This window comes from Belonocnema kinseyi, chromosome 3 (genome assembly GCF_010883055.1).
Source record: "Belonocnema kinseyi isolate 2016_QV_RU_SX_M_011 chromosome 3, B_treatae_v1, whole genome shotgun sequence".
Taxonomy (NCBI): domain Eukaryota; kingdom Metazoa; phylum Arthropoda; class Insecta; order Hymenoptera; family Cynipidae; genus Belonocnema; species Belonocnema kinseyi.
In genome coordinates this window covers 135,436,465-135,451,230 of record NC_046659.1, presented here as the reverse complement: position 1 = coordinate 135,451,230, position 14,766 = coordinate 135,436,465, and the positions used below count along the sequence as shown (strand labels likewise).

The 14,766-nt window shown below is 26.0% G+C and overlaps 1 protein-coding gene across 4 annotated transcripts in view; it reads right to left on the bottom strand.

Annotated features, from left to right (window-relative positions):
• The window catches only part of LOC117169244, a 27,804-nt gene extending 14,777 nt beyond the window's left edge, over positions 1-13,027 (bottom strand). Inside the window, exons 1-3 of one of the 4 annotated variants that reach the window (XM_033355517.1) lie at positions 12,607-13,027; positions 10,868-11,172; positions 2,152-2,360 (exon numbers count right to left, since the gene is read on the bottom strand). In XM_033355517.1, the coding sequence (XP_033211408.1) occupies positions 2,152-2,360; positions 10,868-10,897 (239 nt within the window). In that variant the 5' untranslated portion in view covers positions 10,898-11,172; positions 12,607-13,027. Of the gene's footprint in view, positions 1-2,129; positions 2,416-8,441; positions 8,758-10,867; positions 11,173-12,606 lie in introns of those variants that run through there. The other 3 variants (XR_004466631.1, XR_004466630.1, XR_004466632.1) reach the window with 3 other exon arrangements.
• Positions 13,028-14,766: the final 1,739 nt, after the last annotated feature.

The following is a 14,766-nucleotide window of genomic DNA, read 5'->3' as shown; positions in this document are numbered from 1 at the left end:
AAGAAAAAAAGATGCGCAATCAAATTTTACATCCATATATATCTTTTGAAAATTAAAATTCGAAAATTTTTTCTAAAGCCTCCAGGGGACTTCGATTTCGCAAGAAAAAATTTTATGTGCCCTTATTGCATCCGGACCCACAATTATAAACAATAAAATATTTTTAATTTATAGAAATTGTTCAACTTGATAATTTAAATTCGTTTAGACATCGCTACGAAATATAATAAATGTCTATTGCATATTTTTACTTCTTTTTATTCAAAAAATTTATTGTTTTTTATATCTTCTCCTGAATTATTTCAACTTGCCCTGAATTTTATAACTTCACCAGATTCTTCTCAATTTAGTAGATTTAAAAAAATTGTTAAAAATTTCTGTTTTTAAACTTAACAAAAAACGAAAAGAGCCTTTTTAGAAATTTGATTGTGAAGAATTTTTTTAAATAATTCAAAAAGTTTAAAAAATACGGATGATAAATTTATTGAAATTGATATGGACTATAAAATTCAGATTTTTTTCTGTGAATTTCATGTAAAAGTGTGTAAGTGGAATAAAAAGAAACGCTTTTTAAGATATAAGTTGTTGAATTTTTTACCAAACAGATGACTTTTTAAACAAAAAGTTGAATTTGTATGTAAAACAGATGAATTTTCAAGCACAAAGATTAACTTACTTAAAAAAAAAAAAATTATCAATAAAATTCATGAGTTCTCAACCACAAATATAAATTTGCAACTAAAAATACGAATATTTAAACAAAAAGGTAAATTTACTACTGACAAGACAAATTTCAACTTTAAATTCTAGTTTTTAAATTTTTAACCCAAAAGATGAATTTGGAAAAAAAACGTTCTATTGTCAACAAAAAATATGAATATTTAAGGATAAGGATTAATGCCCTAAGAAAAAGCCCGCATTTTAAATAAAATCCACGATTTTTGAATAAAAAAGTTGAATATTTAACTAAAAAAAATTAATAAAGTAAAAAAAACGAATTTTCAATGCAATTAAAAAATTCCCAACCAAAAAGTTTAATTTTTAAGAAAAAAGAATTTCTTTAATTTTAAAGATAGTGTTCAACTTTGAAAACTAATTGTTAAATTTTTAATCAAAAAGTTGAATTTTCTACAAAACGGAAAAAGTTGAATTTTAAATAAAATTCAACAATTCTCAACCAAAAAATAGAATTTTCCACTAAAAAAGTTGATTCTTAAACGAACAGATTAATTTACTATGAAAAAAGAAGAATTTTCAACAAAATTCAAGAATTTCGAACCAAAAAGTTCAATTGTTTACCAAAAAAGAAGTATTTATAAACAAAAAGATTAACCTTTCACCAAAAAATACAAATTTTCAATCAAACTCAAGAGTCCTCTACCAAAAAGTTTAATTTTCAACAGAGAAAGGATTTTTTAACTTTTGAGATTTTGGTTCAACTTTAAAACCTAGTTGTTAAATTTTTTAATAAAAAGATGAACTTTTAAACAAAAAGATGAAGCCTTAACCCAGACGATGAAAGTTCAAACAAAAATAGTAATTTTTTATAATAAAAAAAACGAATTTTAAATAAAATTCAAGAATTCTCAACCAAAAATTTGAATTTTTAACTAGAAAAGGTGAATTTACTACCAGAGAAGACGAATTTTGAACAAAATTCAAGAATTCTGAATCAAAAAGTTGAATTTCCGACTAGTAACAAAGAATTTTTTAACAAGAAGATTCATTTACTACCAAAAAAGACCACATGAACTTTTAAAAGAATTTCTCACTGCGAGTGTGAAGGCCGTGCATCAACTCTAAAGCGAGGCTTCACACTCGCAATGAGCAATTGCCCGTGAGGAATTGCGTACGTTTATGTTTAAAAAAAAAAATTTTTTTACTCCAGTGAATTTTTTTTAAGTTAAAGCTTTTTTTAATTCAAGACTGTTTTTCTGATGGCAAATAGAATATTATGAAGGCTGTTTTTCCTAAAAGCGTTTATAATTAGAAACTTTCAATATTTGCTTAAAAATACTTGAAAGTTTCATCAAATAAATTTATTAAAAATAATATTTTATTACAGGCTACCTTATTAGGGGTAGATTTGAGAAAGTGCTTCAAATCATTATTTGTAAAATAAATAACACTTGTAAAAATCAAAGGGCTCACATTTTACTTGTACGAAAACAACCCTTGACATCGCCTATTGGAATCTGGGTATTATGACGATCCAATTTTAGTTCACGGAGAACTGGATCCATATTTTTCATATTTTCTGCTGTTTCAGTTTCCGCTCGAAGAATTTCCACGTCTTTCGCTTTGTCTCGTTCAACATTACACAAAAACCCTTGCACGGCCTTGTCCGGAAACGTATTCTTCTGAAAGAAGGATTTGCTTTCTTTGTTCCTTTTCAACTTTGTCATCAAAAGTGTGCTTACATAAAATCGCAAGAGACGAAATAATTAGGCAATTGAGCATTTAAAATACGAGAACGAAATCAGAAGTTATTATATTCTATTAGAATAGGAACTTTTCCGATGGAATAACAAACGTGATTTTAAACAGCGATTTTTTAAAGAATATTATTAAATCAGATAGTTGTCAATATGTGAGATAATGGCCGTGCGGCCTTAGGCGTTTTGACCCATAATATCTAAAATAGCAAGGGAATTGTTCATCTTCAGAAAGTCTCAGTAAATCTAGAAAAAAAAATTTGTCACAGTACTTAAAGCTGCTATGCTTGGTGGTTCAGAATCCACTTCGAACTGTTGGTCCACCTCCCACCACTAAGTGAGTATGTTGGGTGTATGTAAATGAGTAGGGGAGATGTACAAGGAAAACAGAAAACTATATTTTTCTATTAAAGGTTTTTATTTAACCTATTTTTTCGCACGATGCCAATGTCCGAAATATTTTTGGTTTTATCTGCATTAAAATCAATTTTCTGCCACAGTCCATTTAGTAAATAAAAACTTGCTAATCAGTAATCTTATTTGACAACACAATTTTTTCGGAATGCTTCTAAACATTATTGATAAAAGAGAAAATTGTAATTTTAATTATTATTCAATATCAGAGATTAATTCTGTAAAATACAATTTAACAACAAAGATTAATGTGTTAGTTTTTATAGACTGTAGGTACACAAAAAATATTCGGGGTACCGGTAACCAAAAACTTACCAGTAGCGACAAATTTTAAGCAAAATGTAAATTTTTATATAAAATTTTGAAGCGTTTTAAATATTTTAAAGATTGCAAGATAATGAAACTTTTTCTTTTAAAATTATCAAAAAAGAATTTAAAGTTTTTCCAAAATTTTGGAAAAACTTGAATCATATTGAAATATATATTTAAAAGTTCAAGGAAAATCTCAACCATAAGATTACAAGATAATGAAACTTTTTCTTGAGATTTTAGGCATTTTTTGAACTAATTAAGAAAAGAATAATACGAAGAAAGTTTGTCCACATATTTTAAAAGATTTAAATTTATTTTCTGAAATTTCGAGAAGGAAAGTAGAAGATTTGAAAGCAAATTTTTAGAAAAAATTCGAATCAGTTTAAGAGATTCTTAGCATTTTTGAAACGTCGCAAAAATAACTACATTCAGAACAAAATGTGGGATTTTTGAAAATTTTAAACAGAAAATTTAGAAGTTGTTTATGAATTTTGAAAGGTTTTAAGTGAGTAGAAAATTCTTCTTACAAGTTCTTGAAATATTTTTGTATGAAATTTTATTTCAAATATTTTATTTTAAAAGAATAATTATGAAGATTTTCACAAATTTTTAAATATTTTTAAAATTATGAAAAAGAATTTGAAGTTTTTCCAAAATGTTGGAAAAACTTGAATCATATATATATATATATATAAGTTCAAGAAAAGTCTCAACCATAATTAAAAATTTTTTAAAAACTCCAAATTAAAATGTATACCTGAAGTTTCCCGGAATATTTAAAGTGATTCTTTTTTAAACTTATTTTAAGATAATATTAAAAAAGATAATAAAATATTACAAAGATTTTCAAGATTTAAACAAATCGAGTAGATTTTTAACTCATTTTAAGAATAATTCCAGTCGACTTAAATTACCCACAAAATGTTGTCGAAATTTGTTGAATAAAAATAAATACCTTTGAAATTTTCTAGATAATCTTTTAAGATTTCTGACATCTTGAAAACACTTTTCGAGTTTTTTCGAGAAATCTTTAAAAAATTATATTCATTAAAATTTGAAACAAATTAGCAACAAAAATAAAAAACATAGTTATTTGATGTTTTAGCTTGAAAATTAAAATTTCTTTGGTACACATTTTATACTTTTCATTCAAATTTTTACTGATTGGTTTGAAATTAAATTTTTTTTATTTGAAAACGCTTAATTTGTAAAATTCTTTTAGAATGTTCTTATCGATCATAGTGAAATCATATAAGCAAGGAAATAATCAACATTTACATCATTGTTTATTTAGGAAAAATAAAGAGTAAATCAATCCTGAATTACTTATATCTATAAAAATTCTGAAAATACATCGAATTATTATCTTTTTCTATACTGAATGTAAAGAAAAAGAAATTTCCTTAAGAATTATATTCCTTACTGCAGAATAAGAAGTTTCCATGAAAAATTGTAATTTGAATTGGGAATGGGAATTTTTCACAAGAAATAGGAATTTTATAAAATAATCTTATTCGATAAAAAAAATAGAGATACAAGGATCCCTAATCCTAGTTAAAATTGTTCACATTTTGAACTTTCCTCTTTCTCAAATTAAAAGAAAATTCCTGCAAAGAATTATAAATCTTCACTTTGGAAAAGAAAATATTGCCAAAAAGCGACAATTAGGGTTCATAAGATTTAAAAAAATCCCACCTTAAATATAGAATAATAATTTCTTTTAATTCTCTTTTCTGAACGAGAAATATCGCAAATCTCTGGAACTCTTGAAGAATTGTTCGAAAACGTCCCCTAAATTCATTGCATTATTTCGAAATTCTTAGAATTCTGCAAATTCGCGGAATTCGCAGGATTTCGAAAATGTCAAGGAAATCAGAGCTTCACGAATTTAAATAATTCAGAGAGTTCTGAATATCCAATGAATTCAGTATATTTAAGGATTTTAGAGAATTTCAGGGATTTCAGAGAAACCGCGGAATTCCGGGAGTTCACGGTTTTTAGAGAATTCTAGACTTTCAGCGATTTCAGATCATATAAGAAATTAAAGGAATTTTGAAAATGGAAGGACTTCCACAAACTCCAAATATAGTAGATAGCACTCTTAATATATAATGAATTTAGTATTTTTAAGAAATTCTGAGATTTTCAGGAATTTCTAGAATTCAGCGGATTCCGGAAATTTAAGGAGTTAAAGATATTTCTGAAATGCCGAAAATTGAAGAAATTTAGGATGTTTAAGACATTTCAGGATCTCAGCGAATTCTGAGAAGTTAAGGGATTTCAGAAAGTTCCTAAAGCTCAAGAATCTTGAGGAATTCGTAGCCTTTAGGAAATTTGATAATTCAATATATTTAAAGAATTCAAAAAATTTCAGGGAATTTACGTTATTCAAGGACTTCAGGACATTCACGAAATTCTTAATATTTAAGGAATTCAAGATATTCTAAGAATTCATGATACTCCATGAATTTGTGTATTTCAGGAAATCCCGAGTATTTCAGTGATTTTAAGGAGTTTAAAAGTCGAAGACGATTGAAGATTTCAATTAATTATACTAATTAGGAGTTTTTAAAAGAAATTTTAGAATATTCGAAAAGTAAAGAGAGTTATTAGAATTCTGAAAATTCAAGGAAATTCGAAATTCTTAGGATCTTCGTGAACTCACGCTTGAGGATTTTAGGATATTCTAGGAATTCAGGATATTCTAATAATTTCAGGATATCAGGAAATTTTGAGTATTTCGGGGATTTCTAGGAGTTCAGAGAAATAAGTGAATTCAAAAATCAAAATGATTTTTCACATTTGAGGAATACAGATATTCAATAAATTTCATTAAATAAGATTTTTTCTCAGGAATTTTAAAGAATTTAAGAAGTTCAAGGAATTCAAAAAATTCAAGGAAATCAGAGATGTTCAGGAATTTATAGAATTCAGGGAATTAAGATTATTCAAGGAATATAAGTACATTCACGAAATTCTTGAAATGTAAAGAATTCAGGATATTCTGGGAATTCAGGATATTCAAAAAATTTATGGGTATCAGAAAATCTTGAGTATTTCTAAGATTTTAAGTCGTTCAGAGAAGTCAAAGACGATTAAAGATAATTCAGAAATTTTGATGAAATTAGTAACTCGTGATATTCACAAAACTGAGGAACTGAGGCGAATTCAATGAATTTCAAGAATTTTAAATATTCCAAGAATAAAAACGTTCAATTAATTTGATCAATCAGGAGTTTTTGAAAGGAATATTAGAACATTCGAAAAGTGCAAAGAGTTCACAGAATTTTGAAAATTCAAGGAAATTAGAGATTTTCAGGAATTTAGTGAATGCAGGAAATTCAGGTTACTCAAGGAATTGAGCACATTTAAGAAATTCCAAATCTTCAAGGAATTCACTGTATTCCAAGAATTCAAAGAGAGTAAGAAATTCCAAGAATTTAATGGTTTTGAAGCACTTCAGAGAAATGAAGGATTTTAAGAAATTCAGAGAATGTAAGGTATTCGGACTTTTTCAGGAATTCAGAGAATTCGACATTCAGAATATTCGAGGACTTCAGTATATTTATAAGATACCGATTATTTAAGAAACTCATGATATCATAAGGATTGATGATATTCAAAGGATTTCAGGATATTCAAAAAATAAGAGGATATCAGGAAATTTTTAAGTATTTTAGGTACCCTAAGGAGTTTAGATAAGTCAAAAAATTCAAGGAATGCGGTAAATTGAAGGATTTCAGAGAATTCGGAAATTTAAGGAAATTCGAGGATGCAGAATAATTCATAACTCAAGGTTCCTGAGAGAACTCAAAGAATTCAAACTATTTTCAATATTCCAGAAATAGAAAGATTCAGTTAATTTAATCAATAAAGAGTTATTTTTAAAGGAATTTGGGAGCCTTCGAAAATTTAAAGGAATTCAGAAAATTCAAGGAAATCTGAAATTTTCAGAAACTTAGAGAATTCAGGGAATTCGCGTTATTCAAGGGATTCAGGACATTTATGAAATTCTAAATACTCAAGGAATTCATTATATTAAAAATATTCTAGGATGCCAGGGAATTCTGGAAATTTCAGGGATTTCAAGTAATTTATAGAATTTATGAAAATCATAGAAATTCATAATATCTAAGAATTTAATTACATTCAGGAAATTTCGAAAATTTAAGGATTTCAGGGCATTCTAGGAATTGAGGATATTCCAAAAATTTCAGGAGATTTGAAAAATTTACGGATTTTGGAAAATTCCCAGAATTCTGAGATTTTTATAAAATTTGAAAATTCAGAATATTCAAGCAATTGAAGAACATAAGAGAAATCAAGAGATTTAAAGAATTTATAAAATTCGAGAAATACAGAGATTCAATGATTTTTATCAAATAAGAGTTTTTCTCATGAATGTTAGAGTATTGAAGGAGTTCAAGGAATTAAGAAAATTTAAGGAAATTATAGATCTGCAGAAAATTAGAGAATTCAACGTATTTAGGTTATTCAGCGACTTTAGGATATTTATGAAATCCTGAATATTCAAGGGATTAACTATATTGAAAGAATATCAGGATGTCAGGGAATTCCGAAAGTTTCAGAGATTTTCAGGAGTACCGAGAAATCGAGGATTCCTAGGAATTCAGAGAATTCAACGAAATCAAGGAATTCAAAAAAAAAATTTTATTTGGAATGCAGAATATTAAATGACATAAGTTTATTTACGAAATTATTGATGAAATTCTAAATATTTGAAGAATTCAGCATATTCGAGCAATTCACAATACTCAATTTATTTCAGTATTTCAGGAAATTCCGAGAATTTTAGGGATTTGAAGGATTTCAAAAAAGTCAAGGATTTTAAGGAAACAAGATATTTTAACGATTTCAGAGAATTAGAAGAATTCGGAATTTTGTAATGAAATATTGAAATTTATAATATTAAAGAAATTGAGCAACCTAAAAGAATTCAAAGAATCTATAATATTCCAAATATGAATTCAAACGCAATTTAACAATTGAGAGTCTTTTTAGGAATTGTAGTGCATTTCAGAAGTTGTGGAATTCAAATAGTTCCCAAAATTTAAGAAGATTTCAGCTTTTTAAGAATTTAATGATTTTCAGGAATTCGGTGAGTTTAAATAATTTTGTAAATAGTGGATATTTAAATAATTCAAGAACCTAAATAAATATTAAACGAGTTGAGAGAATTCAGAGAAATCCATTATTTCAGAGAATTCAAGGAATTAAGAACATTTCAGGAATTTATCACCTCTCTCGTTTATTTTGTTATTAATTATTAACTTTAATCTTCAGGTTTTTAATTATTATATTTTAATTAATTTAAAATAAGTCTTTTGTGATTAGATGGAGATTGGATAAACGATTGAATTTTGTCGGTGAAGCCAAATCTCCTCTTCCGTTAGAGTAAACACCTTGATTGTACATAAGGGTGGATGGGTTGTCTCCTCCTCTTATTGTTCACGACAGTCTTGGAATCCGAATGCGTTCTCTTGATCGAAATTCGTTCCTTGTCTCGATGTTTCCTAGATTTTACGGTTGTCAAACATCGACTAATCTTATTCTGAGTACCTTCATCATCCTCTATCTGCCCAATACAGTTTTTGAAAATAAAAAAAAGTGTGGAAAAATACAGATACGAAAATTTTCCGAAAAAAAAGAAAATTCCGGAAATTTCAAGTTTCCAGAAAAAAATAAAATTTCCACCGAAATTTAGTCCAGGAATTTTAAAATCTGAATTTTCAAATTCTTCAAAATTCTTGAGGAATTCTAAGACGTAAGGAAATTGGATCATGCATAATATTTAAAGAATTCACAAAATTGCAGGGAATTTAGGTCATTCAAGGACATCAGGATATTCACGAAATCATTAATATTTAAGGAATTCATGATATTCTAAGAATTCAGGATACTCAATGAATTTGTGGATTTCAGGAAATCCCGAGTATTTCAGGGATTTTAAGGAGTTTAAAAAGTCGAAGACGATTGAAGATTTCAATTAATTTTATTAATAAGGAGTTTTTAAAAGTAATTTTAGAATATTCAAAAAGTGAAGAGAGTTAATAGAGTTCTGAAAATTCAAGGAAATTCGAGATTTTTAGGATCTTGGGGAATTCACGTTTAGGGATTTTAGGATATTCTAGGAATTCAGGATATTCTAATAATTTCAGAATATCAGGAAATTCTGAGTATTTCGGGGATTTCTAGGATTTCACAGAAGTAGGCGAATCAAAAAATTAAAATGATTTTTCAAATTTGAGAAATACAGATATTCAATAAATTTCATTTATTAAGATTTTTTCTCAGGAATTTTAGAGCATTTAACAAGTTCAATGAATTCAAATAATTCAAGGAAATCAGAGATGTTCAGGAATTTATAGAATTCAGGGAATTTAGATTATTCAAGGAATATAAGTACATTCCCGAAATTCTTCAAAATGTAAGGAATTCAGAATATTCAAAAAAATTGTGGCTATCAGGAAATCCTGAGTATTTCTAAGATTTTAAGTCGTTTAGAGAAGTCAAAGGCGATTACAGATAATTAAGAAACTTTGATGAAATTAGTTATTCGTGATATTCACAAAACTGAGGAACTGAGGCGAATTCAAGGAATTTCAAGAATTTTAAATTTTCCAAGAATAAAAACGTTCAATTAATTTGATCAATTAGGAGTTTTTGAAAGGAATATTAGAACATTGGAAAAGTGCAAGGAGTTCACAGAATTCTAGAAATTCAAGAAAAGTAGAGATTTTCAGGAATTTAGTGAATGCAGGAAATTCAGGTTACTGAAGGAATTGAGCCCATTTAAGAAATTTCAAATATTCAAGAAATTCACTATATTCCAAGAATTCCAAGAGAGTAAGAAATTCCAAGAATTCAATGGTTTTGAAGCACAAACTTTCCCGAAAAAAAAGAAAATTCCGGAAATTTCAAATTTCCAGAAAAAAATAAAATGCCGCCAAAATTTAGTCCGGGAATTTTAAAATCTGAATTTGCAAATTCTTAAAAATAGTAAACTGACGAACTGTATAATTCCCGAACAGAGTAAATTGCCGAAAATTCTAACTCTCAAAGGTATTAAATTGTCAAATATTTTAACTGCAGTAAAAAAACTCAAACAGTTTTTTACTTTGAAGTAGTATTTTGTTTTAAGTAAGGTATTTATTCTCCAGTGTGATAATAAATCTTGTTATCTGGAAAATTTTTTAATGAACGATTTCGGCAATTTAAAAATGCAGGTTTTAAAATTTCGAAAATAAACAACTTTGCATTTTTCTTTTCTATTGTGGAATTTTCTCTTAAGTAACAATGTTTACTTTTTCAATTATTTTTTGAAGTACATATAAAGGCACTGATTTCCTATTTCTTTTTTGCTTACTTAGAAAGCAACAGTGTACAATCTTGGCTCATTAAAAATTTCTTCTAAAAATGCTGCCAAAATTAGAAATAAAACCGAAAAAATGTTCTTTTTCTCCTAAAAAGCGAATTAAAAGCACTTTTTACGGCAGCTTTGCGGCAGACGAAAACTATTATATATAATACAAAAAAATATAATAACAAAAAAATATATAATACAAAGTCTTTTTGAGGCTGTTTTAAAAATTAGTCATATAATATGATACTTCTAGAAACGAAAAAGCTTTTTTCCTGAAGAAAAAATGATTTTTTATTTTTTTAAACAACTATTGAAACATTACCTGCAAAATGTCAAAAATATGGTCTTTCATTTTTCCAAAAATTGTATTTCAGGTGACGGCCTAATATTCAAATCCATTTCTTGTTTACTTCACATAATTACCGATTGACGGTAATAAAAAAAGTCACTCACGATTTCAATTTAGGAATTTTGTGCTGGTGGATTTGATTTTTTCTAAACACTTTTAGAAAAAAGGATCTACATTTTTCGATTGATCAAAGGTTAGTTTGCTGCATTCTTTTTCTTTTAGTTATTTTCGAACTAATTCTTGATGATACAGTAGTTAATAATCAATGTTGTCAGGGTCTGCAAAAAAATAGAAAATTGCAATAATTTTTTAAGGGCTTTTTGATTGTATTTAATTTGATAGCCAGTTTGACAAATATCTGAAAATTTTTTCGAAAATTTATCTTTTTCGGTGAAAAATTAAACTCGTTGACTTAAAGGGGATAATTTAATATAAATAAATAGATAAAGGAGATAATTAAAGGCAGATAATTTTTTTTTACTTGGGTAAAATTTCACCATTTCGTTGCATATTATTATTTTTGTCCGTAAACTCATATTTTTTTATTAAATATTCAACTAACCTGTTAAAAATTTACGAATTGCTAAGAAAATTCAATTATTTTGTAGAACATAAACTTTTTCGTCGAGAAATAATGTTTATGAATTTGTTAAAAAAAATGACAATTCTAATAAAAAATTTAACTATTTCGTGGAAAATAAACTATTTTGTTGAAAAATCGTGTTTTCCGATAAAAATCCGGAAGTTTCTCTGGATATTAAATGTTATTTTATACTAAAAGTAAAAAAATATTTAAAACCTGTATTTATATCGTTAAAATTCTTAAAAAATTCTTCTGAGTGGAAAATTCATCTTTTCTGTTAGTTATTGAACTATTTAATTAAAAGTTGATTATTTTGGTTGAAATTCCAATTATTTGGTGAAAGCTGAACTGTTTTTTTGAGAAAATCAGATTTTTAAGATTCAACTCTTTTATTTTAAACCTAAATTTTGTGTTGAGATGCAGTTTTTTTCTGTGAAAAAATTAATTTTTTCATCTGAAGATTTAATTTTATGATTTTTGATTGAAAATGTATTCTTTCTAGGTTAAAATTTTAACTTTTCAATATAAAATTCAAGTATTTTATTATAATTATCCTATTAGTTGACATTTTTTTATTCAAAAAATATCTCTTTAGTTTAAAATTCAACGATCTAGTTGATAATTAATCTTTATTATTTTAAAATTATCTATTTAGATGAGGATTCAGTTATATTATTCAAAACACTTTCTTTCGTTTTTCCAAAGTGGTGGAAAATTCAACTTTTTGTAGGAAATTCGTGCTTTATGGAAAAATTACATTTCACAGTTTGTAATTATTTTTTTTTCTTTGCAAATTGAAATTACTTGCAAATAACTTGTCTTTCCATTTTTAAGAATTAAATTACTTTTGGCTGAATTTCAATCTTTTATGCTCGCACTCGACTTGGAAATATTTTGTTAAAAATTAATTGTTCTTGCTAAAAAGTTAAACTAGCTTGTTTAAAATTTAATTTGTTGTTATTGAAAATTCGTCTTTAATCTTGAAAGTTGAATTTTAAAAACATAATTTTATAAAGTTTACTATTTGGTAAAAAGCGTTTTTGATTTGAAAATTTTCGAATTTTTATTTAACGTCTTGCCTTAAAATTCTAGATCAAATTTTCAGGAAAAATTATAATATTATTTCTACCTTCTGTATTTTTTTGCTTCCTCGTGCGAATTAGGTCGTTATCGTCACTTTTCTTATCTATTTGAGAAATTATATTTTTTTCCATATGACTTTCTAAATTTTCTGGGATATTCCAAACTTTTTTTGATGTTGCTTGAGAATTACAGACCCGTCTAAAAATTATAATGATGCCTCTCCAAAGAATAATTGACAGTATCAACCCGAATGCCAGATACAATATGTATCTTATGTGACAATATTCAAAATTGATTACCAAATCAAAAAAAAATTTCATCTTCCGGAGAAAGTCTTTCATTTTACGTTTCTCTACAATTGCCTTAGATTTTTTCCTACGATTTTGGGCATTCATTCACTTTTAATTTAGAATTTTTCTTGGTCTTACTTTTTTTGTTTAAGGTTATACGACCATTTCGTTTCTATAGTCAAATGTTTTTTTATTCATTGAAAATATGAAAACTGTGGACTTTTTTCAGATTCACAGTTTTAAATTAACAAAAAATTTTATACACTGTGAAAAAGACAACTTAAAATTCTTATACCTTAAATTCGAAAAACAATGAATTTAAAAATTTAATTATAAGTTTAAAAAAATTCGTATTAGCTTTACTCGAATCCAAATAAATTTTGCTCATCAGTGTCACGATTTAAAAAACGTAATTTTTTATATATACCTAAGCAATTTAAAGAATATACATAAACAAACAAGATATTTAATTTTAATTTTTACTATTTATTTTTTCTGTGGCTTTTTTGGTTTAAAAAATGGTTTGTTTTCTATTAAAAATTATATTTTAAATTTAAAATGTAACGATTCTACTTCTATTTTCAAAAATACTAACACGCAAAATCTATTTAAGATTTAAAATAAACCGTGATAAATTTTTGTTTGTTTGCATGGACAATGATGTGATTTCTGTACAGGCAGTATAGGGCTCTTATAATGACAAGCAATTCAATTTCGTAAATGAAGAAGGGAGCCGCTGATGATGTTGACGTTACTGAAAGCTTCTCAGCTTCAACGTCAAGAGCAAACTGTGGTCATACCAATGAAGTGCTGCTTCAGTTCAATAGCTCAATCAAATAATAGGTACGTATTTCCGATTTAATGGAATAGAATATTTATTATTATTAAAAAAAAAATTTTAATTTCATAATCACAACTCCTAAAATTTAAAAAATTTGAAAGAAGTTTTAAATAATTTAATAGATTTTCATGAATTAAATATATAAATAAAATAAATAATATCTTAGTTTGTTATATTTATTAAACTCAATTTTTTGTCACACAATCTAAGGGTTATTCTCCACACAAAGGAAACTTTCAAAAGAAAATAAATTTAAAAAAAAATATTTTTTAGTGAAAATTAGGTTAATTACAATTCAAATAAGAACTTTCAAAAGTACTCTAGTCGCATCCTTTCCCAAATATCTTGTGTCTAGCATTATTCCTCAATGAACTAAGAGAATGCAAATTAATTTTTATTAATAATATATAATTTATTTTAATTTTATATTTATTGAATAAAGACGATTTTAACGAATAAAAAAAATTATGAATTAATTATCAATTATATTTTAAATATATTGAAAATGCAATGAAATATCTTATAATACTCTAAAAGAAACAAAATTATTTTAAATTCTTATAAACTATTGAAATAAATACAACAAATAAGAAAATATATGACTTTTCAGTATAAAATTAATTTTCCACGAAACTGATTTATTTTTACCCAAGAAACAGATGACTTTTGAACTAAAAATATAAATCTTTACGAAAAAAAGTGATTTATTAACAAAGTGATTCAACCAAATCTTTCAAACAAATTAGTTGAATACTCAAACAAAGAAGAAACATTTTTTACCAAAATGATGCATTTTTATTTTTAAAAAATTAAAAAGAGACACGAAAAAAAATTCGAATTTTCTTTTGAAACAGATTTCAGTCGAGTTTTTACAATCAAAATATGAATGTTTAAACGTAAAATTAGTTTCTATGAAAAAAATCAATTTTCCATCAAAGAAAACGAATTTTGAACCAAAAAGTGTGACTTTTTAACTAAATTGTTGAATTTTGTACCAAATAGTTGCATTTTCGTAAAAAAAGATGAAATTTCTCTTAAAGAAGAAGAATTTTTCATTACAAAACAAAAGGTTGAG